This window comes from Crocodylus porosus, unplaced genomic scaffold (genome assembly GCF_001723895.1).
Source record: "Crocodylus porosus isolate Cpor-Errol unplaced genomic scaffold, CroPor_comp1, whole genome shotgun sequence".
Lineage (NCBI taxonomy): Eukaryota > Metazoa > Chordata > Crocodylia > Crocodylidae > Crocodylus > Crocodylus porosus.
In genome coordinates this window covers 26901753-26926727 of record NW_017728911.1, presented here as the reverse complement: position 1 = coordinate 26926727, position 24975 = coordinate 26901753, and the positions used below count along the sequence as shown (strand labels likewise).

The 24975-nt window shown below is 44.5% G+C and overlaps 1 protein-coding gene across 1 annotated transcript in view; it reads left to right on the top strand.

Moving 5' to 3' along the window:
• Positions 1-4: 4 nt before the first annotated feature.
• Positions 5-24975, top strand: part of ABHD17C (abhydrolase domain containing 17C) — a gene marked incomplete at its 5' end in the record, with an annotated part of 56621 nt that continues 31650 nt past the window's right edge. The window contains one exon of the mRNA XM_019533176.1: positions 5-369. Coding sequence (XP_019388721.1) covers positions 5-369 — 365 coding nt within the window. The remainder of the gene's footprint in view (positions 370-24975) is intronic.

Here is a 24975-nt window from a genome sequence, read left to right as displayed (position 1 = left end):
GGCTGGGGTGGCGGGGACGCCGCTGGGCGCGGGCACCTGCAGCCTGCACCTGAGCGAGCGGGCGGACTGGCAGTACTCGCAGCGGGAGCTGGACGCCGTCGAGGTCTTCTTCTCCCGCACGGCGCGCGACAACCGCCTGGGCTGCATGTTTGTGCGCTGCGCGCCTGCGGGCCGCTACACGCTGCTCTTCTCGCACGGCAACGCCGTGGACCTGGGCCAGATGTGCAGCTTCTACATCGGCCTGGGCTCCCGCATCAACTGCAACGTCTTCTCCTACGACTACTCGGGCTACGGCGTGAGCACGGGCAAGCCCTCCGAGAAGAACCTGTACGCCGACATCGACGCCGCCTGGCAGGCCCTGCGCACCAGGTACGTGGCCGCGTGGGTCTCTGCAGCAGCGTTTAGGTTGCCAGGTCCAGCGCCCCGCTGCTCTGGGCGGGGAAGTGGAGGGGTTGGGCTGGAAGGCACCTTTGGAGGTCGCCCAGTCCAATCCCCTGCCCGAGGCAGGATCATCCCCATCTGGCCCTGTACACGCCCGTCATCTACACACAACTGCCGCCACCCCCGAGGGCGTGGAGGCGGGGGCTCTGTGTCCCCCTGCCCTGCCTTCGGCCTGCTGCGGTGTCTGTGTTTTCATGGCCTATTCAGAGGCTCCTGCAACAAACATGGTATGGGGAACGGCTTGGGCTTTGTTCGCAATGATTGTAGGATGTGGAAGTCTAGGCTTCTCGGGCCTTGTCTGGGCTGGCTTGACTATCTGTGGCCAGCGGCTGAAGTAGTTGCATTGATGGCTCAAGAAAAGCTTTGATTTGTAGTGGTTGAACTCATTTGGGAACAGTTGCCATTTAATCAAAGCATGAAGTGTGCGTTGGTGCAGTTGCACTGGTTGACCAAAATGAGACTAGCGACAAATCTTGGGCAAGGCTTAGGGTCCAAGTCTGAACGTAGTTGACCAAGGAACCATCAAACCTTAGGGGCCAAGTTTGGACATAATTGGTGTTGACTTGTTGACTGAGGAACCAGTAACTCTGCTGGGTGTTTTGAAGATGAGCTCCCAGAGACGGCCATGCTAGTGACTGAGGTATGCACCTGCCTCTGTGCAAATCTGTGAAGTCACTTCCTTGTTTCACATGGGTCAGGTTGGTCTGACAGGCAGACTATCGACAGCCATAAGTCTCTTTCCTCTCCCACCCTACAGCTGAAAGAGTCTGGTTACACGGCTTGCAGGATGGAAGAGGAAAATGACCTGTGGCGGTCTATTCTCTGCCTATTTCCTCTCCCATCCTGCAAGCCGTGTAACCAGACTCTTTCAGCTGTAGAGTGGGAGAGGAAAGAGACTTATGGCTGTCGATTAGTCTGCCTGTCAGACCAACCTGACCCATGTGAAACAAGGAAGTGACTTCACAGATTTGCACAGAGGCAGGTGCATACCTCAAACAGTCACTAAAGTGGCTGTTCATTTGGTCTTCCTCTTGACATGGAGGATTTAGGGATTGAAGCTACCAGGCTAAACTACAGCTTGCCTTTGGCTGTTTTCTGTGTGGGTCCAGTGCAAAGTGTGCTGCAGGGACAGAAAAAATGGATATGGGGAAGCTTGCCCTCAGGTCTCTGGTTTTGCTGTTGGTATTTTACTTGTTTGGTGAGCATGCTGAGTTTAGTTTCCAAGTTACTGAGGAGCATTTTGAGAATCCTAATCTTTTTTTTTTTTTTTTTTTTTTTTTCCTTAATTGGTGACTGGGTAAAATGGTAGAAACGAGTGCTGGGAACAAGGACTGGAAAACAGGATGTCCCAGGTGGGTACGGTAACCACTTGACTACAGGCTCGTGCTCCTCCTTGTGCTCTCCCTGGCCTGGTGAATGAGTTCTTTGCTCCATGGTGGAACAACTTCAGTAGGGAGTGCGCTGCCTGTCCCACTATGATTGGGACACTCTTTGGATGTGGTTTGAATCTCTTTTAGTTTCAACATAGAGTTGACACCTGCCCTTTCTTGGATGAGTCTCTACCTACTGGATGCTGAGACTAAAAGAGGCGGTGATGGTGAAGTCAGAGAGAGCCGTACCCCACGCTTTAGACGAGTGGTAGGCCCCTGTGTTGCAGATCCCAGACAAAGTGTAACACTATTCTCTAGCTGTGTAGGAGGTGCTTTAACTTTAGAGAGCTTTCAGATGCACCCACTTGTTTAGCATTTCCCAGCGGCTGTATTTTAGGCAGCTTCCTGCTGGGTGTGCGGGCTCTTGGTTCCCATCTGAGGTGCTCTGCATGGGCAGCCAAAGCACCCAAGGCACAATGCTGGATTCTCCTTGGGTGCAGATGCCCTTTTGAGATCCAGCATAACTTGTTTCATGTTTAACAAGAGGGAAAAACCTACTTGCCTGTGGCAAGTGGAACTTGCTGATCTAAATGCATCTTGTGGCTTTCTTTAATGTATACTTGATTATCGGCCAAAAAACCCCCCTGTTTTACTCTTTTAGTTTCTTTCAAAAAGTAATCTGGCTGTTCACTGAAAGAGGACCTAGTTTGTGCGCATGAACTTTTCATATCTCGATGTTCCATTTATAGATTCCATTAAAACTGGAAAAGCTTTGGGGAGTTAAAGAAAATGTTATAATCAGCTTAGCATCTTTTTGACGCATGTTGATTCTAGCAGAGATGCATGCATCTCTGTATATATGTGTGTGTCTACTTTGATTTACTACTGGAGAGGAGGAAATAGTCCCTGGCAAACGTGTGATATTTGTTAAAAGCATCAGATGCTACCGTATCTAAGCTCCATGACTGGGGGGTGGGGAATCTGAGTACAAACTAAAAGGGTATTTTTTAAATGGCTCTGGCCAGCATTTTCTAAGTGGAAGAGTGACACTTAAATTAACTGAAGTCACGTTTACAGCCACAATGTAGGTCGATAGCCAGCATTGCAAGAGGGACAGTTGCATTGTGTGGGGGGAGCCAATCTAACTGTTGACAAACTTGGAACCCATTTGTCACTGATATAAATCTGTCATAGTACAGTATGGGAATCAAATCCCCCTTGAACCTGAGATGGTGTCAGACATTACTCCAATGGAGTCAGCCTGCGTCTTGATTTCTACCTTTTTAAATTTCCATTGGTCAGTAAAGTGGCCATATATTGTAATGAACTCTATGGCTAACTTCAGCCAAGTCCTAAAATATGTGTCATTTCCTGTAGTAGCTAGGCTATACGAAGTATTTAACTATCAGAAGAGCTGCAGACTTACTGAGCCACTACAGAAGTCACCAGAGATGCTCTGAGAATTCACCATCTCAAAGTGCTCCAGGTTTGGAAGTCATCTCTTACTCACGATTGCTAGTATTGGTGATGTTCAAAGAATGAAGTATTTGACTAATGTCAAATGTAACTAAAAGAGTAGCAGACATGGAACCTAAAGGTCACAACATTGTGCTAAATAACTCTCTGTTAGCAAGAAGGGAGCACTGAATACACATTTGAATTTCTCTCGAACTTAGTTTGGCAGTCCCTTGTAAAGTGCAATTATACAATTAATTTTAATAAAGTAGAAACTAATTAAAAAAGCATATTAGGCATATTCTTCAATTATTAGACTAATATGGGCCTTCTTCCTCCATATGGCTAACTTGGAGCAACAATTTATAAGCCCACTTTAAGGCTAGTTAACGAGTCCAGTGCTCTTGAGGTAATGGAATGCATCTCTGCAATGTCACCATCAGATCTGTATAGACGGCAGAGTGTCATGAGGTCCATAGTTTGATCAGGGTTGCCACAGTCACATGGGCCAATATGGGTCTTAACACTTGACTTGGATGTGAGATAAATTACAGCTGTCGGGAACTATAATGACCCAACCATGACCAAGCAATATGTGGGTCAGTATTCTTAACCGTATTGATCAAGTTATGGGAATTGGGATTTCTTTACCTCTTCATATTTACACAGTACAGTTTGCTGGCTCAATATGTATACAATTAATATATATAAACAGGTTGCATTTTAATATTTTATGTTTGAATAAGTAACGAGTGGAAAATAAAATGCATGAAAAATAACTTCAGCATGTGTTCACAAATCTTTCTTCAAACATCAGTGTCAGCTATTTGAGATGCGTGCGCACTTTTAGCAGGCATTGGGAGTAAAAATTCTATCTTCTAGTTGATGGTAAGCAAAATAATCTGAAATACTGGTGAGGATTTTTGCCCAATTATAGATTTTAAAACAGCAGCTGTCCTTCAGGCCAGGGCAGATGTTTGCAGGTAATTTATAACCCTTTAAAATGAGTTTTATAATAGAAGTCCATTTGTATCTTTAATTGTAACAGTGATTGCTAGGGCCCCTGTAATTATTTTGTGCTCATAAACTGAGGATTCCAGCTTGGATAAATTTGCTTCCAGTTTATTAATCCACATCCATCCAGCACCTAAATGCTGTTCACTGATAATTCTCAGATTTATAGGTTCAGGTGACACTTTCTATGGGTAGGATGGTAAGCTCAGTCTATTTTTGGTTATTTGCATCAGAAATAACTGGGCATGATAGAAGGCATTTTGATCTTGTGTTTTGTCATGGGGTAGATGGATTTTAATTGGTCTTTGCCTTTTGTTGACTTGGGTCAGTGGCTGCACAGAATGATTCTTTTTATTTAACTTTCATAAATAGTCCAGGGAAGAAAAAAAAAGATTAAGTATTTTACCAATCTTATTTTAAGTAGATTTATGGACAAGGTACTTATTTACAATCACTTGGTTTGGTTATGTTGTTTTTAAACCCTTGTGCGCAAAACCATGACCCTTTTCCCCCTTTCACCCTCCCATCATTATTCTGTGATGTTATTTCTACTTCTGTGTTTCAGGCAGTTGCAGACTGTGTAATGCTTGGGGGAGAGGTAATAGGCATACTATTGCTTACTGTGATCATGATATTTAATTAAATGTCTTAGTTAAATCTCTGAGTTGAATTCTGTGTCCAGTTTCACTCAATAGAAAATAAATTAAACAAAATTATAAAGTGACCTCATGGGCCCCTGCGCAGTTATTGATCTGATTATTGGAGTGAATGATGGATAAATCAGAATCGATTCCCTACTATTCTTCATGGTTTTCAGCCAGTGCTAGTGTGATATGGTGACTGAGAGATGTTTTAATAATCGAATCGATTTGTACGGTCCCTGCATTCCCAAGGAAGGATTTGTGAAGTGATTTTAAAATCCCACACATAAACGAAGGTTCTCTTTTTCCCCCCCCCCCCCCCCAAAATATTTGATTCTGGAGTATATCTTCCAAGCGTAACGCATCAGTCGATTTATCTGTATACTGTGAAATGTATGAAGGGAATATACTCTGTTTATGAATTGCTTTTGAGTACCATTTTATGTCCCTTGCTAGTGGGTTATGAAATACTCAGATGCTTGTTCTCACTGCACAGTATAAACAGCTCTAGCGTTTTCCATTTTCAACAAGCTTTTTATATACAAATAGTGTCAAACACTTTATGATAAGATTTGTATTTGAATTGTTGAAAGACCTTTATCAGAAAATCTGCCGAACAGTTTATTTATGTATGTCTTCTCAGCCCGTTACACAGCCTCGGAACAATGCTACTCCCATTTATATTGCCAGACAGTAAAGATCTTCTGGTTCTTTCCATCCATATGCCAGCACTGAAGAAATCTGACCTTTTTGACATAAGTCAAGAGCTTTTGATAAAGAGGTTATTTTCCTTTTTATGGTAGACTTGGAATTTTCCCCTAAACAGAACTTGTTTTTGTTTTTTATGTACCCCTGAATTTTGAAATGTCACTTGTATACAGGGTACAACAATACTGGTTCTTTCCCATCCCCTTTTAGTTCAGTTTCCTTTTGCCAAATGTCTTGCCAAATTTTTGGAGCCACTTTCATGCGTCAGAGAAGGTTTGTAACTAGCATAGCAGATAAATTACAGACAGCTAAACTATAGCAATTTTAGTAAATCAGAAGGGAGATTAATTTGACTAGAAAATTATAGCCCACTTTGCTGTTGGCTCTTTTGCCAGTTATTAATGGCTGCTGTCTTTTTATCAGAATTACATTCCCATTTAATTTCATTCTTGACTGAAATCTTGTCTTTACCATGTCACTTGGTTGAAGAAAAACAAGCCTGTACTCAGTTACTTAATCAGCATAATCCATTAAAATGCTTTTTAAGAACTAGCTTGGAATAATTTTTACTTCTTCTTTTAGAAGCTAGTTATTGGGACATGTTTATAACGTGAGGATGGTAAAACCTCTTTAAACTTTCTGGGTAAACTCCACCCTTCTCTCAAGCATACGTCTTTGGAGTAACTTGTGTTAGAAGTGATCTCCCTGGTCACGAGTGTTCTCCAAGAGTATGGTATTGGTGTAATTTGATCACTTGAAGCACAGCTTTTGTTTTTCTTTGTTTTGTCTTTTTTCCCAATACTTTCTGGCAGTCATTCTAGTACTACCTACAAGTTGCACCACACCCATTTTGTATCACTGAAATTAGTTGTGTATGTCATAAGTGAACCGGTGAATAACTAATATGTAGGAATTGTTGAGGGTTTTTATTGTTATTACTGTTGTTTTAAGATGCTAGTTTCAGAACCATAAAAATGCATTTGCATCAGCTACTCCCTGTTCCCTTGTTCATCAGAAGCTGTAAATATCTTGATAATGGGGAATGGGATGTTACTTCCTCCATATTGGGGTTGGATCTTCTTCCCACTTTTGATAGCTACTATAAAAGTTCCAACAAATAAAGTTTTAGTGTTTTCCCATACCTTCTTTGGCATCTGCTTGTTCTGCACATACACATACATGTGTTATTGTATATGTAGGATAAACAATAGGATTATATTGTACAAATATGGGGTTATACAATTCTAATGTTATGTAGGATTAGAATTGCATCATCCTGTATTTGGTATATAGATACATAGGATAAAAAATTTAAGATTCACACTTAGAATGCCTTTTGTAATAATATAATACAGTCTATACACTGTCTCCTATAGTGTGTTCCATTTCTGGCATTTCTAGAGATCTTGGTATGGTAGCTACAAGGGATTATATGATATAATCCTAGAATTTTGGATAAATGATCTTCTTTTCTAAAATCTAAGAAGTGCATTCCTACACCATGTTAAATAGTGCAGTTGGTATTGCATTCAGTTATATTTTGTAGTCTTAGGTTTGTTTGTTTTGTTTTTGAGCAGTCTAATATAGCTGACTTTCATACAGCTACACAAAGAGCACAGTAATTCAAGTTATTTCCATGGGAGAGAGCACAGAATCCTTAAAACTGGTGTTCTAGGAAACCTTTTTTCAATAAGTATGTATGTCAGGTGTCACCTTGTATAGATTCCTCTCTTTGATTTCAGCGACAAGTTTTGATACTTCTCAAACCTCATTTCAAACACTTCTATCAGGATTGCACCATCGCAGAAGACCATGAAAATTTTAAACTAAACTTCTATTGCCTAGAGTGGCTTAAAACCAGCATTGCTTTTATTCACTGGTTAATGATAATCAAAACAAAACTGAATTTGATTTTCACGTTTAATTACTTTGGGTACACACAGTCATTCAGTTCAGCAGCCTGAACTGCATGAGTTGGTCATCTTAGTTGATCCTGCCGTCATAAAAAGGTCATGGGTTTGTTTCCGACACGATTACAGCACTGGATGTAAAGTTTTCTGAATGGTCCTGAAGTGTGCCCCTGGAGCCTTACTGAGCAACTTGAAGTAAAATTCTTCCTTTAGTGTCATGCAATGGATTAAACAGCGAGAAATACATGGGGAAGGTGATGTTCTCTTTAGAGAACCGACATATGACCTTTCAGGATACTTGTTCAACAGAACATCAGCATAAAGTGGCTAGCTCGTAGGGTAGGAGAGACTGATTGCAGCACTTAGACTGGAGTGACCTGACAGTATGTGGCTTTGGGCAGCAGCTGTATGGACTAATGGCTTTATTTATTTTAAATATAAAACGGCATGCTTTGACATACAACAATCCATGGTAACATGGTAAGTGCTCAGCTAAATTTACAGTTGCTTATTACTTGTGGGCATTTGTACGTGCTTGTGCCACGGTGTGCAGTTTTGTAAGTGGCGAAATGTGCATCCGTACTGAGAAAATAGTGGCTTACTTTTGAACACCTCAAAGGTGGTTTTTAGTCTACAACCACACCACCGCCACTTTCTGCACGTGCTCAAGTAAAACATGATTAGTAATGTTATGTGGAGCCTCAGAGAACTAAGGATACACAGATCATGAACTTTTCTCGGGGGGGCCTTAAAACCACAAGAAACTTATGGGCTGGCTGTCGGCATCTGGTTTTGTGAACACACTAACACTTTAAAGGGGCTTTTTCAGAGGGGGGAAGCTGTAGAAACAAATGAGGCAAAAGGCTTTTGTGATATATCTGCATTTCCTTAACTTTTTTTTTCATGGCTGCATCAGTCCACCATAGAAAACAAATTGTTAACAGCCTCCCCCCCTTAGGTTTCTTTCTGTTCTACAGTTCTTTCAAAGTGTGGTTTTTGTTTTGTTTTTGACAAATGTACATAATTTTGAGGAAATGTTGTCACTTGCTGCATGAAGTCTAATCTCTCTCTCGCTCAGTTTGGAGTTGCTGGTTCGGGGAAGTCTTTAAAATAGCATTTCCCCCCCTCTTTAAACTGTGTAACAAGTTATGCATGAACAGAATATCAGAAACCTAGCTTATAAAATGACTTCAGGTGAAATTCGCAAAGAATGTAGTCATCACAAAATTATGTGGCACTTACTTATAAACGGGTGGACAAAGGAAACTCCCCCCCCCACCCCCCAAGCCAACAGTACATTAATGAATAACTCCCTCACTTGCCCCACACCCTTAAGGAAAGATTTAATCAGTCTCCAGGTGTGCAGAAATTCAAAGAGGTCATTAATCAAACTGGCTCATTTTGCATGTTGAAATGACCAAACATGTGTTCATAGTAGGTTTGGTTTCTTAGGCCCAAAAAATGGGTCTATTTTCTTTCTGGGTGTTGAATAGCCCTTCAGATACTGTAGAGTGCCAAACGAGCGTATGCCCGAGGCTTAGCTTGTGGTTACAAAAAAATGCTGGCTGATTAGTGACGGCTATGTAGGTCTTGCATCTGCATGTTTCAGCGCGTAATAAGTGTACCAAAACCACTGCAACTTTAACTCCGTTTGACTCTTCCGTATCGGTACAGGAGCATAGCAGCTACCCCTCCCATTCTGGATTAGTTAAATTACCTTAGTCCAGAGCTACATTGTATTCAAAAGTAATTTGATGTATAAGGGAATTCAGAAAGGTATTATTTCAGGCTCCTACAAGTGACTCTTCTTTTCCCAGGCAGGCAAGCTTCGTTGAGTAGGTGCGACATCTTTTATTAGACCAACTGAGTAGTTGGATAAAAAAGATCTTGGCAAGCTTTTGGGTGCAGTTGCCCTTCATCAGGCATGGGGAGTCTGTGCTGGTCTGAGATTCCAAGAAATGAGAGAAGCTAAAAGTAGGATGGGAGTGAAAATGTAAATTGGCAGAAATTACAAAGACAAAAGGCAAAGCTGAGGGGGAAGGAGGAAGGGGAAGAGAGCAGGGGAAAAGAAAGAGAAAAAGGTTGAGCAGTGATGGGATGCAAGGTAGAAAAGAGGCTGTCAGTGAAAAGGAAGATAGTAAGAGATCAAGAAAACAGAACTGGGAGAACTTCAGAGCGTGACAGGATGTAGTGAAAATACAAATAGGTAAAAAGAAGAAGCAAAAGGTGAATCAGGGGAGAGAAGGGGAAGAGAGCAGGCCAAAGAAAGGCCAAATGGAAATATTACAGGGGAAATAATACAGAGTAAGAAAGAGGCTTTCGGTGAAGAAGGAAGTAGTAGGAAATCAGGGAGGCAAAGGGCAGAAAAGTGGGGGAAGGGAGAAAAGGTGGGGGAAAAGAAGAATGTAAGAGGTCAGGTTGGGCAGGTACCTGGTGAATCAGATGTTGGGCAGGTTGTAATGCTTCATAAAACCAATGCCTATATTGAGTGTGCTTTATTTTGTATCCAGTGGATTTATGAAGTGATTGTAAGTTCGCTTTGAGGATTAGAACTGAGAGATCGGAGAAGATGTGATTGTCCTTTGAGAAGTGTGCCCCCAAACGTAGTCTGGTATTCCTGTTTTTTGATAGATTTCCAGCGTGCATTCATTCTGGTGCACGGTTGCTGTTTGGTTTCTCTAACATATATTTTCCTTCAGGGCACTTGGACTAGATGAGAGATTACGTTTCTGGAAGTGCAGGTGTAAGATCCAGGAGTGGTAATGGTTCTGTTGTGGAGTGTAGTTATAGTGGGGGTGGTGAAATGCAAAACCTGCCAACGCATCTCCTTGTCCTGGCACGATCTGGATCCACTGGGTATGGTTTGGGTCATAGGGAGTTTGCTTCCGGTCATGAGGTTAGCGAGGTTTGGTGCTTGCTTGAAGGCTAGAATGGGCGGTTCTGGAAAGATTTCTTTTAAAGCTCTTGCCTACCTATGCCCGTACACCAACATGGCTACAACCAAAAACCCAGCAACATGGAAGATAACTTCTCCTTACTTTTAAAAAAGGAGCAAGAACTCTGTAAAGAGCTTTTAAGAGAGGGAAGGAAACTGCTGCAGCAGAGTGTACTTGATTTGGGGTGGGGGTGATTATTCATGATCTGTTGTAACTTTACTTGCCAGTGGAGGCAGAAAGAGTTGAAGGCACTTGTCAGCGTGAAAGATGAGACTTGTATGAGTATCCATCCTTTTCTAATGCAGCTGTTATAAGATTCCTGCCTCTACTCATTTTGGAAATATAGTTCAAATCTGTGGCCACTTCATATTAGTGAAGAGCCTATAGACTTCTTTTTCATATTAGTGAAAAAATTAACGATGGGAAACTTGGCTTGCATCTGTATTTACATGCTTGGGGGTGCGTGGGTGGGGAGGGGGGGAACTGTATTTCACTAAAACACAACTGTTGAATTCACAAATAACCCATGTTTATCTGGCACATGTCAGATGGAGCCCCTCCTCTAACATCACTGAGAAGTTGGTACTTACAGTAGTAGCAAGAAGCCTTTCCCTGACCAAACTCTCAGGTGCATGACAACTTCATCCTGTTCCACGATGCAAAAAAGTGCTAGTCTCTGATCAATCCTATTACTAAATTTTGTATATTTAATTTTATTTATTAAAGAAGGGATGCGACTGTAGATGATGGATGGCTGGAGGGACATAAAGTGATGGGAAGATTCAAGCAGCTTTTAGGAGGAATTCTGCTGGAGTGAGGATGGAGACTAGACAGATAAATGCAAGGGGTCCAAGTTAAGGATGAGGAGCTTCTACATGATGTAGAAGGTAAGAGTAAAGGCTTGCATTTAGTCTTGTCTAATTAAGATGCACTTCCCTTCTGAAAAACTGAAGGGCTGAGGACATGGGGCTGAGCTCTGTGTTTTGTGTGTTTTAAATATACCCAGATAAAAAAAAATGATTGGTGCACTCCTATGAATAAAGTTCTTTTTGCTGATACCGATAGCTGATTGTTAACGGTGTATTGGCTTATGCCAGTCTGATAACTGATATTTAGTACTAATGCTAGGCACTTTAAACAAATGACATAAATAAGCCTTTTTTGGGAGGAGGGGATGCTGCAGCAGCCTCCTGCATCACATGCATCAGTGTCCTGGTACTTTAAAAATGGGGGGGGGTAGGGGCACTTGAACTAAAGCTTCTTGAATGAGCTTTAGTTCAAATGCTGCTGCCACCACTTTTAAACACCAGGGATGCTGATACATGAGATGCTGTGGCACTCTAATTAGAGTGGCTGAGAACAGCTTTAATTAAAGCACAGCCCCCCTATCCTTGGAGCACGTGTAAAAGTGCTAAGGGGAAGAGGCCTGAGCCTTCTCAGCAGGGCTAAGAAGGAAGGTGTGAACCTTCCTGGCTGCCCAGGGCAGGGTGGTCTCTAGGCCAGGCTCCCCACTTCTCCCTTTGCCCAGGACAGGGTGATGGGACTATTCTAGGCCTAGAGAAAATGGGTCATTCCTTCCCTGCAGCCGTGCCCCAGGTCCTGGGAGCTGGACTCCAGCAGGAGGAAGGGCCCCTTTCCCTTATGGAGCTGCTGCTGCCAAGGGCAAGGCAATCCTCCGTGCCCTATGGGACAGGCTGAATAGACCCGGCCCCAGAAAGTGCAGGACCAGGCTGGGCTGAAGATAAGACGACACATGCCCACCTCTTTTCCCTGTTCCCCACTCCTCCTCCTCCTCCTCCTCCTCCTCCACCATGGCCAGAGCACAGCCAAGAGGGGTGAGGGTAGACGGGCTTCCTGCTGTAGGCTCGGGGCTCTCCACCCTGCAGCCTTTTTGCCCTGGGAGCCCCAGGTTGGCCACACATCCTGTGCCCATGTGGCAGTAGGAGGCCCACAGCAGGCAATTCGTATCTGCCCTACATACAAATGCCCCCCTGTGCCTTCCTTTTGGGGTGGTGCACACAGCCCTCCTCTTCGTCCTCTCCCCCGCCCCTCCCCAGCATCCCCTGGATGAGCTGCCCATGACTGTCTTACTCCCTGCCCTGGTCCCAGATCCCATGCACCCCCTTGACTGGGCATTGCCCCCAACCCCTACCCTACTCCCTTCCTCAGAGGGTCACGCCCCTTCCCCTCCATAGACGTCCCTGCAGAGAGCTGCTCTCCATGCTGCCTGACTATATTCCTGGCCATGTGCATGTGGGCCTCCTGCATCCTGCTCCCAGCAGCCCCAAGCAGGACCCCCTGCAGGCTGGAATGCTGTCTGCCTGCAAGGGGAAACCTGCCTTTCCTGAGGAACCTGAGGGCCTCAGCGCCGTGGAGGGGGAAGAGAGCCCAGGTGTCCAGGGCCCTGGCCAGAAAGCATCATTATTGGTCGGCATTACTGGCTACAACAGCCCCCCAAAAGCCAATAGCTGATAATGTAATTTCCCTTTTATTGGTGCTGATCTGATAGGCAACCAATATATCGGTGCACCCTTACTTATTCAGCTAACAAAAGACATGGTTTTTCTTAACTGCCAGCCCTGATGACCCTGGCAGCTGGTAATCAAGCTAATAGCTGCCTTCCCTTTTTTGCCCCCAGTTTCAGGTGGTTTTGTGTATCTGGTAGTTGAAATACAGGACTTTGTAAATGGAGTGGATTTATATAATAGATAAGGAAACTGCTCTCTGGCATAGAAGAGCACACATTTTGGAATTAATAGCATACAGGGGAAGTTTTTAAAGGATTGGAGAGGAATATTAAATAAAGATCACCTTTGAACTCCCTGATTTCTAGAATTTCTCTACATAAAACAAACTCTCTGGCCCAACTTTGGGTTGGCTTCATACAATCGTAGTAAGATGCAAACACAGCCTAGAACTTATTTGGCGTAACAGGCTGCTTGCAGATGTGGGGGCGGAAAACAAAACCTTACTTTACTTTAAACTTGGCATGTTCCAGCACTGATCCCAGTTCATGCCCAAAAGAGGCATCATACTAGTTGCGTCTGGCTTTCCCAATGTCTGTATCGATTGGGCACTTAAGTGGGACTTTTTGTCACTTTTTTCCAGTAGCTGATTGAATCCGCTTTAGCTAAAAGTAACAAAAAAGACCTGCTGAAGCAGCTGATCTATAGAGACACTGCAGAGCTGTGTCAAACCAATGTGTTGCTGCTTTGGTATATTTAAAAAAAAAAATAATAATAATAATTTTTTTTTCATTTTTTTTTTTTTTTTTTCCCCCACATCTGTTAGCACCCGTTGTGGTTTAACGCTGCCTTTCCTTCATCCATCTCTACAAACAGTAGTAGCAGGGGCAGTGACACACAAAGCCAAAGTAAAGGCTTTTATCTCAAAGACTTCCTCTTGTTATTAGCAGTGTATGCTGGCTAAAGACCAGAAGGGGCAAAGGCAAACAGTGGTCATATCAAACAGCAGAATCTAGCCAAATAAAAAAGAAATTGAGGCAAAGGCAGCTAGCTGAAACAAGTGCTTGCAGGTTTGTAAGAGTATCTCAGCACTGCAAAAAGCATTTCTGCAGCAGTTCAATGAAATAGTTTGCAAATAAGGGATCTTCCACATAGGTGGAAGCCAGATGGAGTCATTAATGATAGATGCAAGTATAGTAGGTAGAGTTTTACTTAAGCTAGGTAAAATACTTGAAATCAGAGGGAAATACTTAAAGCATCCTTCATCTCAGTTATTATTTTTTTTTCCTTTGTTTAAATTCAAGCCCCTAACTGTCCTGGAAGTGAATTTCTTATAACCTTATAAATAAGCATTTGGTCATCAAGGTGAGAATATATAGTATTTACTATCTTTTAAATATATTATTAATTATTTAAACTAACTCATTTTGCAAGGCTACATTTGTTTTTTTGGGAAAATCTTAGCATGCTAGCAGGCTAAGATGTGTCTTTCATGTAACTGTCCTTTTAAGAACTACTGAGCCTCACTTACTAGCGAACTGCCGTGCCTGGCAAGTTTTCTCTGTGCAAGGTATGCAGTGTCATCTAGGAACTCAAAAGGGATAAAATATTTTTACAGAACACTCCCAAATTACTTTACGTTGTCTGCATAAATTCAATTTAAGCAGACAATGTACCAAATATTTAAACTGAATGGTACAGTCCATTTTATTTATATTTGCAGCATATTAGCAAGCAGGTTTTGGACTGGTCAGTTGTGGGACTTGATCAGTTCAAATCTTCTGAAACAAACTTCAAACTTTTCTTCTCTGAAAAAAGTGCCTTCTGAATATTACATCTTGCAATAGTACTTGCATACAGCAACTCCTTGATTAGGGTTGTTGCGTAGCTTTTTTGCACATATCGTAGCACTTTCTTCCCCATTCCCTCTCTTTCCATATGCTTCTGGTTTGTTTGGGTTTTTTTGATTGCACTCTTGATTCATTAGTTTTGTTACTAACGATGCTTTTGTGCAGAACCTGGGAGATGGTGTCCACCATCGATAGAACAGTGAAACGGACTGACAACCTTAGCATGTGCATGAAAGACTAGAAAGACAGTTTAAAAACTAACTTTTCAGTGGCAGTAATCTTGGGAATTACAAGTCATGGTAATAAAGATATAAATGGGTAGAATGTTTTCTGAAATATTTTGAACAGGTCATTGTGACTGTAATTGTACGGTTCCCTTCCTGAACTTGGGTTTACTGCTAGCTAAAAAGCCATACCCACTTGCTTTGATCTCCTGGGATAAAAAAGAGCCTGAGTTACAGGCAAAAAGTATATATTCAGGGCTGCTCAGAGCCATTAACTCAGTCTAATTCCTGGTCTCTGGTACTAGTTGCATTGAGAGAAACTACTTGTGTGTGTTTTTTGTTGTTCGTTGTTTTTGTTTTTTCCTAAAAGGTTTTTAACTAGGCATTGCTGTTTTGATGTAAACATGCACCTACTTTTGTAGTGAAGACCTAGCCTTAACATGCATTGCTAGAGCTGTAGAAGAACTCCACCATTTAAAATCTAGACCATCTTAACCAAGTTTAGCTTCTTGATTAGGTCTGAGTTTACAAGAAAAAGTTTCTGTTTTAACACAAGTTGTGCAATCTTTATGTATACTGGTTATATACATGTGATCTTTGGCTCAGACCTGTTAATTATTACTTTTGGATTCCCCATATGTTGCAGGAATCTATTTCTGGACCCTAGAAACGAGAGTCACCACAGTAGCTAAGATAGCAAGCAGTGTTTAACTTGGACACTGGCCAGTGTACTATAAGGCTTCAATTTATTGTGAACTTCTAATTGCTTGTTAAAAGTTAAAACCTTTGGCCCCTCCCCTGAGCTCCCTCTGAATAATGATTTATTCAAGAAATGTTTGCTTGAAAATCCCTGAGCCCAACAGAGCCAATACAATATTTCTACCTCCCTATTAGGCTGTGTACAAAATGCAGAAGTATTAACTGCTTGGAAAATATGGTGACAAAATACAATTCCTTTCTAATTATGTAGATTATAGTCAGAATTAGCTTTTGATTTGAACACTGAACTAACTTAATGGCATGGACTTCTGTTGAATGTGACTTATTTCAAAGCTTTGGATCCAAATGGTGGGATTTTTTTTCTTCAAATACTTGTAATTGCCCTCTGTCTGTTCTCCGCTGAAGTCCAGTCCATGGGGAATTTTTACAATAGACTTCAATAGGTTTGGTGTAGCTTAACATATAGAGCCCCCCTGAAAATTACTGATACAAACAAAGGGGAAGGGTGGGGATGAGACCACTTCTAGGTGATCAGACTGGTCAGTCTCTTTGGTGCACCAAGTCCTCTACGTCTCTACTGAAAATCAACAAGGACGCCAGTTGGTGCCAAAGCTTTGGAGACCTCTAACCTGCTTCACATACTGCTGAGCAGGCGCTCCTGACCTAGATTGGAACTGAGAATTTCTCTGTCCTACTTGATCTTTTCAGTTTTCCCAAGAAAGGCTCTTAAAAATGAAAGTGTTAAGTCCCTGCTCTATCTATTCCTTCCTTCCTGAGATGAGTCATGGCCAAAATTTCTAACTACATAAAGCTCTAAATGTCACAGGAGTGACAAGGAGGCGGCAGACCCTGGATGTTTTTATCCTGAAGTTGGACAATCTCACAGTAATTCTCTTGCTAATGGCTTTTGTACTGAAATGACTGCTAATTCAGAGGGAGGAAGCACCAGTTTGGCTGCTTCTTTGTTCTTTTACTACTGAAATTTTGAAGGGGAAGAGAGGAGAGCTGGGTTTAGCCAGCTGCCTGTTATGCTCTTTGGGTCAGCATAAGACCACTTTGTTCCTTTCTCTGCCAACCAGTGGTGCTAACTAGATTTAAATTGCTGCTATTGAAATCACCAAATGAAAAGTCTGGAGGGTGTGGTTTTTTTTATTTGTTTGCTTAAATCAATTTTAATCAACATCAGGATTTTTTTCTTTTTAGAGAAGTGTATTCTCACAGAAATGTCACCCTATTAAAACTTGTAGGTTTACAACTAAATAAAGGGTTCACAGTAGATATAGTAAGTCTTTGCTACCCATGAAGGTATACTATATATAATACTGGAGCAGGTCTGAGCCCCAGGGGTGACTATGACACCCCACTAGTGGCTGTATGGCTCCTGGCCAGCTCCAACTTTTGACGTAGCCCTTTCTTGATCACTCAACTGCCACTCCGTGGTTTTATTAAATTCAGTAGGGGAGGCTGCCCATGGGCCTCAGAGTAAGCCCTAGTCCCTGCAAATCCCTGCCAGGTGTCTCCTGGATCCTGGTAGTCTTCATACAGCCCTCAGGCTCAGTAGCCCTCTTGGTCTGCCTGCGTCTCTGCTGGACACCTGTATTAAGGGCTAATTGGTGGCTCCCTTCTTTCCCTACACTTCCCCCTCCCCCCAGCCTTGCTCAATGATGTCACTAATCTTCATTGCACTCAGCCCTTCTTGGAGCTTCTCAATACTCTCAGCCTCTCCCTCTGGGACCCATGACCCTGCAGTCACCTCCCAATCCCTCTTTCTGTGCTTTCAGACCCTGGCCCCATACTCAGCCCTTCCCCAGGGTCTCAGATCCCCTGATCCCATGCTCAGCATCTTTTTGGACTCTCTGGTTTCACATTTCAGTCCCTTCTTGGGGCTTTTGGACCCTCGGTCCTCCGACTTGGCCCCTCTCTCTGGTCTCGTGGACCCTCTAGTCTGCTTCTTACCCCTCCTGGGCCCATGGATGTCCTGTTTGTAGCCTCCCTTAAACTTGTGTATCTCTGGCTTTGGGTCTTCTTTGGTTCTGCTCTCTCAGCCTTTCTCTGTGTTGCTGGGCCCTACTCTCAGCCCCTTTTTTGAGCTACTCATTCTCTAAGTGGGCTTTGAGTCAGCCCTCAGCAGGGCTCAAGGCTAAACTGCTGGTTCAACTAAATAACAAGCACCTGTACCCTCTGGCAGGCACTCAAGCATTCTCTGGACTTTTATCTAAACCAGCTCTCCTCTGTCCCAGGTACCTTCCCTTGTTCCCTCCATTGCAGAGTTGCTTTCTTTCAGTATTCAGGAGCCCTGCTGCTAGGAGCTTCTCACTTCACAGCTCCCAGTGCTGGACTACCTGTTCAACTAGGGCTTATAACTCCAGCCCAGCCTGCTGCTGGTCAGGTGAGTCCCTAATTATAACCCCCCTTTGCCACCTGCAAGCTGCCTCTCTGGTTGCTTATTCCCTTTAAAGGGGCAGGTTTACCCCAGTGCCCTGCTGCAAACATGTTTAAGTAGTCTTCAGAGTGGGAAGTGTCTTGCCACACTAGTATGTTGAGAACTGATGTAGTCGGAGCTCAGGTAGGGACACAGTATTAAAAAGGAGCATGAAAATACCTTGTGGGTTGGGTGCATGATCCTGATGAAATGCATACTGGATATCTCCTGGAATTGGAAGTTGGTTCCTAGTATGTAATTTAATTTAACTTTATTTTTGTTTTTGTTTTGCCAGTTTCTTCTACAGAGCAGCCCAGAGGCTGGGTCCCCACGGGAACAAGGCCACAATAGGGTATATGGCTTGCTGTGCTGTGTTTTACAAGGCTTGATTTCAACATTAGAATTAAAGGAAAACTTTCTTTATATAGAAAAGTATACAGCCTGTAACTTTTGTTTCTGACAGACTCCATGAATTCAGCAAAATTACTTTTACTTTTACTTTTATTTTAAATGTTTTAAAAGATTGTAAGAAATGTAGATCTTTAGATTTATTTTTAACAGGTAGTTGTCTTCTTTTTTTTTTTTTTTTTTTTAGATTCCTTCCAATAATTGAAATAAGAAAATCTGTTATCAATTCTCTGCTCCCCTCCCCCAACCTCCCAATCCACCCTGTGTGGGGGGGTATCCAAGAATGAAGTTTCACGTTCTGCTTGGACCATACCATGGGCAATTGAAACTTGAACATGTGCACATTTAAAGCTTGTTAACATTCCAGCTAAGTGGAAGATTCCCTTGTGGGAATCTTGGTTGTCACTTTAGGCCAGCTGTTAATTGTGGTCCATACTACTTAACTTGTGTTGATCTCTAGAGCAAACTGAAGCTTTAATGAGCACGATACAGTCCTCCAGCATCCCATGATGCACTGCTCCTAGCTTCTCTATTCTACTCTACTCCACCCATCCAGAGGAAGAATAGAGCCCAGGCATCCTGGATCTTAGCCACACCACTGCTGGCCAGCCCCCTAGTGGCAAGTCGGAGCTGTGCAGGCAAGAAATAGTTGCACACTAAAGGTTAATACTCAGAGCATGTTCTAACACTGCTTAACATTTCTGCAGATTTAGTGCAGTCTAAGTATAACCTGTAACTTCCCTTAAATTGTACAAAAAGGGCTCTCTCTGTTTACTGTAACAAGTTCTGTTTTTTGTTCTGCTTTGAAAGCTTTCATGGTGCTAGGAAAGGGGGGAAAAAAACACTCTTCGTATACTACTGAATAGGGCTAAATATGGCTTTGTATACTTTGGGTGTCTTGGTGAACATGTTGTCTGTTGGCATTCTCTGTGTCTTTTCCATTAGGCAGAAACTGGTATTTGATTGCGATATAGATGTGTGATACATACTTGTCTCTACAAAACCTTTGACTTTTAAATTATAGTGAGTGCGGTGGCACAGTAGGGGGCGCTACTACTCAGACAGCTGTCTCATTGTGTACCAGACCCAAAACCTCATTTCAAGGGCCTCCCTTAGAGCCTACAGCCTCCTGCCCTGCTTCCTGGAGAACCTCTGCCAGCCTGGGGTAATGCTGCCACCACCCAGGCACTGGTCTGTGGCTGGGCTCTGTACAGCCCAGGGTACACAAACCCCACAAACCTAGGGTCTCTCCTGCTCTTGGTGCCCAATAACACAGGATGTAACCTGACACCTTTTTATTGGTTTGTTTGTTGTTTGGGGGGGTTTTTTTGGGGGTGGTGGGGAGGGATGAGGAAGTCAGAATACACTTGAAGCAAATAAAAGCAACTTGAGTCTTTACAGAGACTAGATACAGTGACCCTTTTTAAGATGCAACTTGCCTATACATAATTCCTAACTCCTAGCAGGCTTCCTGCTCTCTGCTTAAAGAAATCACCAGGCCAGTGCCTGGGGTACACTGCTTGTAGCTTCAAATGCCCACTGGCAGGAAGAGAGCTATCCCCCTCCCCCTAGGAATTTTATCTGGCCAGGTCACCTGATTGACCAGCCTGAACCACAAGGAGCAGGGAGCTAGAGGGATCACCTGGCCCCAAATGAAGGTCAGAGAGAGGGAAGAGGATTTCTTCACAGTCAAGTTTTCAATGAAAGAACAACCTACAACCCTGGGTTCCTTTAGTCCTTTTCTGGTGCATTAGTTCACTATCAGCTTGGATGCAAGAATGGCAGTTGAATAGAATTACCAGAAATACTCCCTAAAAAACCTGTTTGTTCTCTGGAGGTACTTAATTAAGCACTGGGTCTGTAAAGATGCAAGTGTCACAGTGTGTACACTCTCTCACACCGTGCTTGAAAGAACACTCAACAGCTTGAAGCTTCAGGAAGCTAACTGTTTTTTCCTTCTGATTTCAGTATGGTTAAATGACCAGTCCATGAATAAAATTAAGAGCAGAAACCATCTGCAGATGCTTCCTCAGCCTGGCGAAAGGTGTTTGTGCCCAAAAGCTTGCTAAGAAGAATTTTTCCAATGATCTGAGTTGGTTTAATAAAAAATATTGGATTTACCCAAAGAACCTAGTCTGCCTATTTAACCCTAGCACCTATTAGACCAGGGATGAGCAAAATGGGGCCTGGGGGCCAGATGCGGCCTGCCAGGCCATTCTATCCGGCCCATGAGGCCTGTAAAACATTAATATTAATTTGCCCTGGGCTGCCTGTCATGTGGCCCTCCATGGCTTGCCAAAACTCAATAAGTGGTTTTCTGCCCAAAATAATTGCTCACCCCTGGATTAGACTGATACTGTACATTGTTCTCGTAATTCTTGACCTAGATACTCTTGTTGCTACTGAAATAAATGCATGTCAGTTGGTCAGTCTGCTATTCTTCATTGAATTAAAAATATGAATGGTAAGAAACTTTTCACTTATTACTTCTGGAATCAAGAGTCAGCCTTGTTACCCGGATACAGTGGCTGTAGAAGTATGGTATGAAGCATGGCTGTTTGATCATTAAACCTCTTGACTTTTAAGCAGTCCTGCCAAAATGCCTCTTGCTCATGGTGTCTTAGATAGCTTTAGGTGGAAACATCAAGCAGATGGACACAGCTTTATTCTAAGACTGATTTTTTTTTTTTTTTTTTTTTTTCTTTTGGCCTAAGAGGGAGTCAGAAACATAGATTTCTAAACATCAGAACATACCAAATCTAGCAAAATAAGCAATATGTTTCTTGACCAGAAGAGAGGCTCTGTACTTTCCTTAATGAGACTTGGGTTTTATCTTCCGCTCTTTAATACCACCGGCGGTACAAAACAAATGCTAGTCTTGGTGGATATTAATAACTGTTTTACTCTGTTTACTGTTAAACTGTCCTGTGCCTAGAGACCACAAAGCAGGTTTCAGCAGTGGTTTAATCTGTCACAGGAGAAACTGTCTTTTAACATCACCTAGATAATAGAAAATTTGGAATGAACCTTCAAGCGGTCATCTAGTCCAGGGCTTCCCAACCTGCTTATTCTGAGGACTGGCAAACTGCGGCCCAGTTGCCACCAGCGGGCCATTCAGTATAAAAAGGACTAGCTGCCAGTCTGCAGTATGCTGGTCACTTCCAGTCCGTGGTTTGCCGGTCTGCAGTCACTTGTGCCCTCTGTGGCCTGGGGGTTGGGGACCACTTATCAAGTCCAGCCCCCTGCTCAAAGCTGGACTCTCCCTAACCCGATCAGTCCAACCAGAGCTTTGTTTAACTGGGTCTTAAAAGCCTCCAAGGAAATTGCATAACCTCTCTGGGTAACTTGTCCAGTGCTTTGTTACCCTTCTAGTGGGAGAGTTTTTCCTAATGTCTAAACTAAACTTTCTGTGGTGCAACTTGAGGCTGTTGTTCCTTGTTCTGTCATCTGCCACCACTAAAAACAGTTTAGCTCCATCCTCTTTGGAAAACCCTTCCTTCAGCTACTTGAAGACTGCTGTTTAAATTCCCATCTCTTGTCTCCTCTCCAGACTAAATAAGCTCAGTTCCCTCATCCTTTCCTCAGAAATTGTGTGTCCCCCGCCCCAGCTCCCTAATTGTTTTTGTCACCTTTCGCTAGACTCTTTCCAACTTGTCTGCTTCCTTTCTGTAGTGGGGGGCCCAAAACTGGACACAGTACTCTAGCTGTGGCCTCAGTACTGAATAGAGGGGAACAATCATTTCCCTGGACCTACCGGCAACACACCTACCAAAGCAGCCCAGGATGTTGTTAGCCTTCTTGGCAACAAGGGCACACTGCTGGCTCATTCAGCTTATTGCCCACTGTAACTCCCAGGTCCTTTTCTACTGAACTGCCGCCCAGCCAGTTGGCCCCAGCCTGTACTGGTGCGTGGCATTGTTCCCTCCTATGTGCAGGACTTTGCATTTGTCCTTGTTGAACCTCATGAGATTTCTTTTAGTACAATCCTCTAATTTGTCTAGGTCACTGAATCCTAACGCCATCCTCCAGCCCAGGGGTGGGCAAAATATAGTGGGCCGAATCCAGCTGGTGGAGGGTCTTTTTTTGGCCTATGGCAGGTTCCTCAGTCCTGCTTGGCCTGTGGTGTGTTCTGCCACTGCCCCCTGGGCATGCAGCTAGGAGGCTATAGCTGTACTGCTTTTCTGGGGAGCCCAGGTGGTGGCAGCTCCTTTTGGCTGCTGCCGCTGCTGGCCCAGCCCTGTGGTACTGGTAGGCCCACATAGCCCTGTCCCCGTCTTGCTCTGCGCCTACTCCATAATTGCGGTGGTGCCCTTGGGGAGGGCAAACTGGGGAGCCACCAAGGGCCCCACACGTTAGGAGTCCCCAAAATTTTGCAACAAATGTCTGACTTGCTTATAGGTCCTCAAAATTAAGCCTCTAAGGGGCCCCAAATGACTTTTGCCCAGGGTCCCAACAATTTTAAGGCCACCATTAATACTTGGCCCAGCAGAGCAGCCGAGCTCCAGACCAACTGAAACCAGTGTGCACAGCCCTGACCCGTGCCTGCCTCACATCTGCTCCAGATTCACCTCGCCTTGTTGAGCAGCAGTGGCAGCTGGGCAGAAGCTGCTGTTTGGTGTAGGGGAAAAGTGGTCTCTTCTTTCACTGCTTCCAGGCCCTTCTTGCAGCTGCTTGGAGCCCATGCCCTGGATGCCCTGAGTCTCCTCTGTATTGCCACTGCTGCCCTCCTGGGCAGCCCAGAGGTGGTAGTGACAGTGGCAGAGAGGAGCCGCAGGGCAGCCCGGGCATGGAATCCAGGGGGCTGCAGCAAGAAGTGCCCGGCAGCAGTGTGGGGGAGGGGCTGATGTTCCCCCACACCAAGAGCAGCCACTGCCACTGCTCAGCATAGGTGGGCGGTCATAGGGGTCAGAGCTGTGCATGCAAGTTCTTGCTGGTGTACTCTAGCTGAGGTAAGTTGTGAGTGGGCACGAGGCAGGCTGGGCTTAGGGCTGTGTCCTTTTGGCAGTGGCAGGGTGGAGTTGAAGGGTCTGTGAGCTCTGGGCTGTTGGGGAGGGGGTAGTGCTGACCAGCCTGGAGGAGTGCCCCAGAACTGCCTGTGTGGCTTGCAGGCCCAAATAATTGCCCGTACCTGCTCCAACCAGTTTACTACTCCCCCCATCTTGGTGCCATCTGCAAACTTGCTGAGGGTGTGATCTATGACATCTTCCAGATCATTGATGAAGATACTGAATAAAACCAGCCTCACGACCACCCCTGGGGCATTCCTGTTGACACCTGCTGCCAACTAGACATGGAGTCATTGTTTACTATCCTCTGAGACTGATTAACCAGCCACTTTTCTATTCACCTTACAGCCATTCATCCAACCTATACTTCCTTAGCTTACTTGTATGAATGTTGTGGGAGACTGTGGCAGGGCACTGTTTGTGACTGCCACTTTAAGACCTGGGGCTAAGCAGCCAACAGGTGCTTAATTGCGGTGGCTATTTTAGAGCTTTGTCCACCCATATAAACAGGGCATTTTGATGCTGGCTGGTGGCGCAGCAACATCACCTGGCTGCGAGGCTTCGTGGAACACTCTGGAGGTAAGGGAGGAGCTGTAGGGGATGGTCAGGAGGCTCCTGGTCCTGGGCATGACCTAAAACAGGAGTGGGTGGCCTGGTGGGGCTCTCAGTGGCATAGGAGCCTCCAGGAAATGCCAGGCCAGTTACCACCCTGGTGAAAGGTGGGATGTGGGAACTGGGGTCAAGGCACCCCAACCAGGTGGGTTACCCCCTTGTCTGGAAGGTGGACGCCAGCAAGAGAGTGGGGCCATAGACTCAGAAACCTGTCTTGACATCCCTTGACTGGTCAATGCTGGGGCCAGGACTGGAAGGGTTGAAGGGCCAGTGGCCCACCGCAAGGGATGCCCAGAGCTGAGAGCCTGGGGTTCTGACTGGCCTGGAGGTGGGTCCAGGGCCAGTGTAGCCAAAGGTCCCAGGGGGACCACACCCATGAGGGGGAACAGCTCAGGGAGCTGAACAGCTCCATCTGCGGCTCCATACCTCCCCTACACTGCAGCCGATGCCTCACAGATGGCGTGCTCCATTGTCAACATCACCGGCCCCACACTGGGCCCCAGAACCCTACTATTTGAACCCCTCCTGGATCCCTCCATTCTGGCGGCCTACTCCACCGTCATTCTAGGCTGCGTAGCTCCCTGAGCTGTTCCTTCTTATGGGTGTGATCTCTTTCCCCCCCCCCCCCGGGACCTTTGGCTACACTGGCCCTGGCCTCACCTCCAGGCCAGTCGGAACCCCAGGGCCCCAGCATTGACCAGGCGGGGGATTTTAAGACAGGTTTCTGAGTCTATGGCCCTACTCTCCCTGGGGTCCTCCTTTCAGACCCTACGAGGCGGTAACCCGGGAGCTG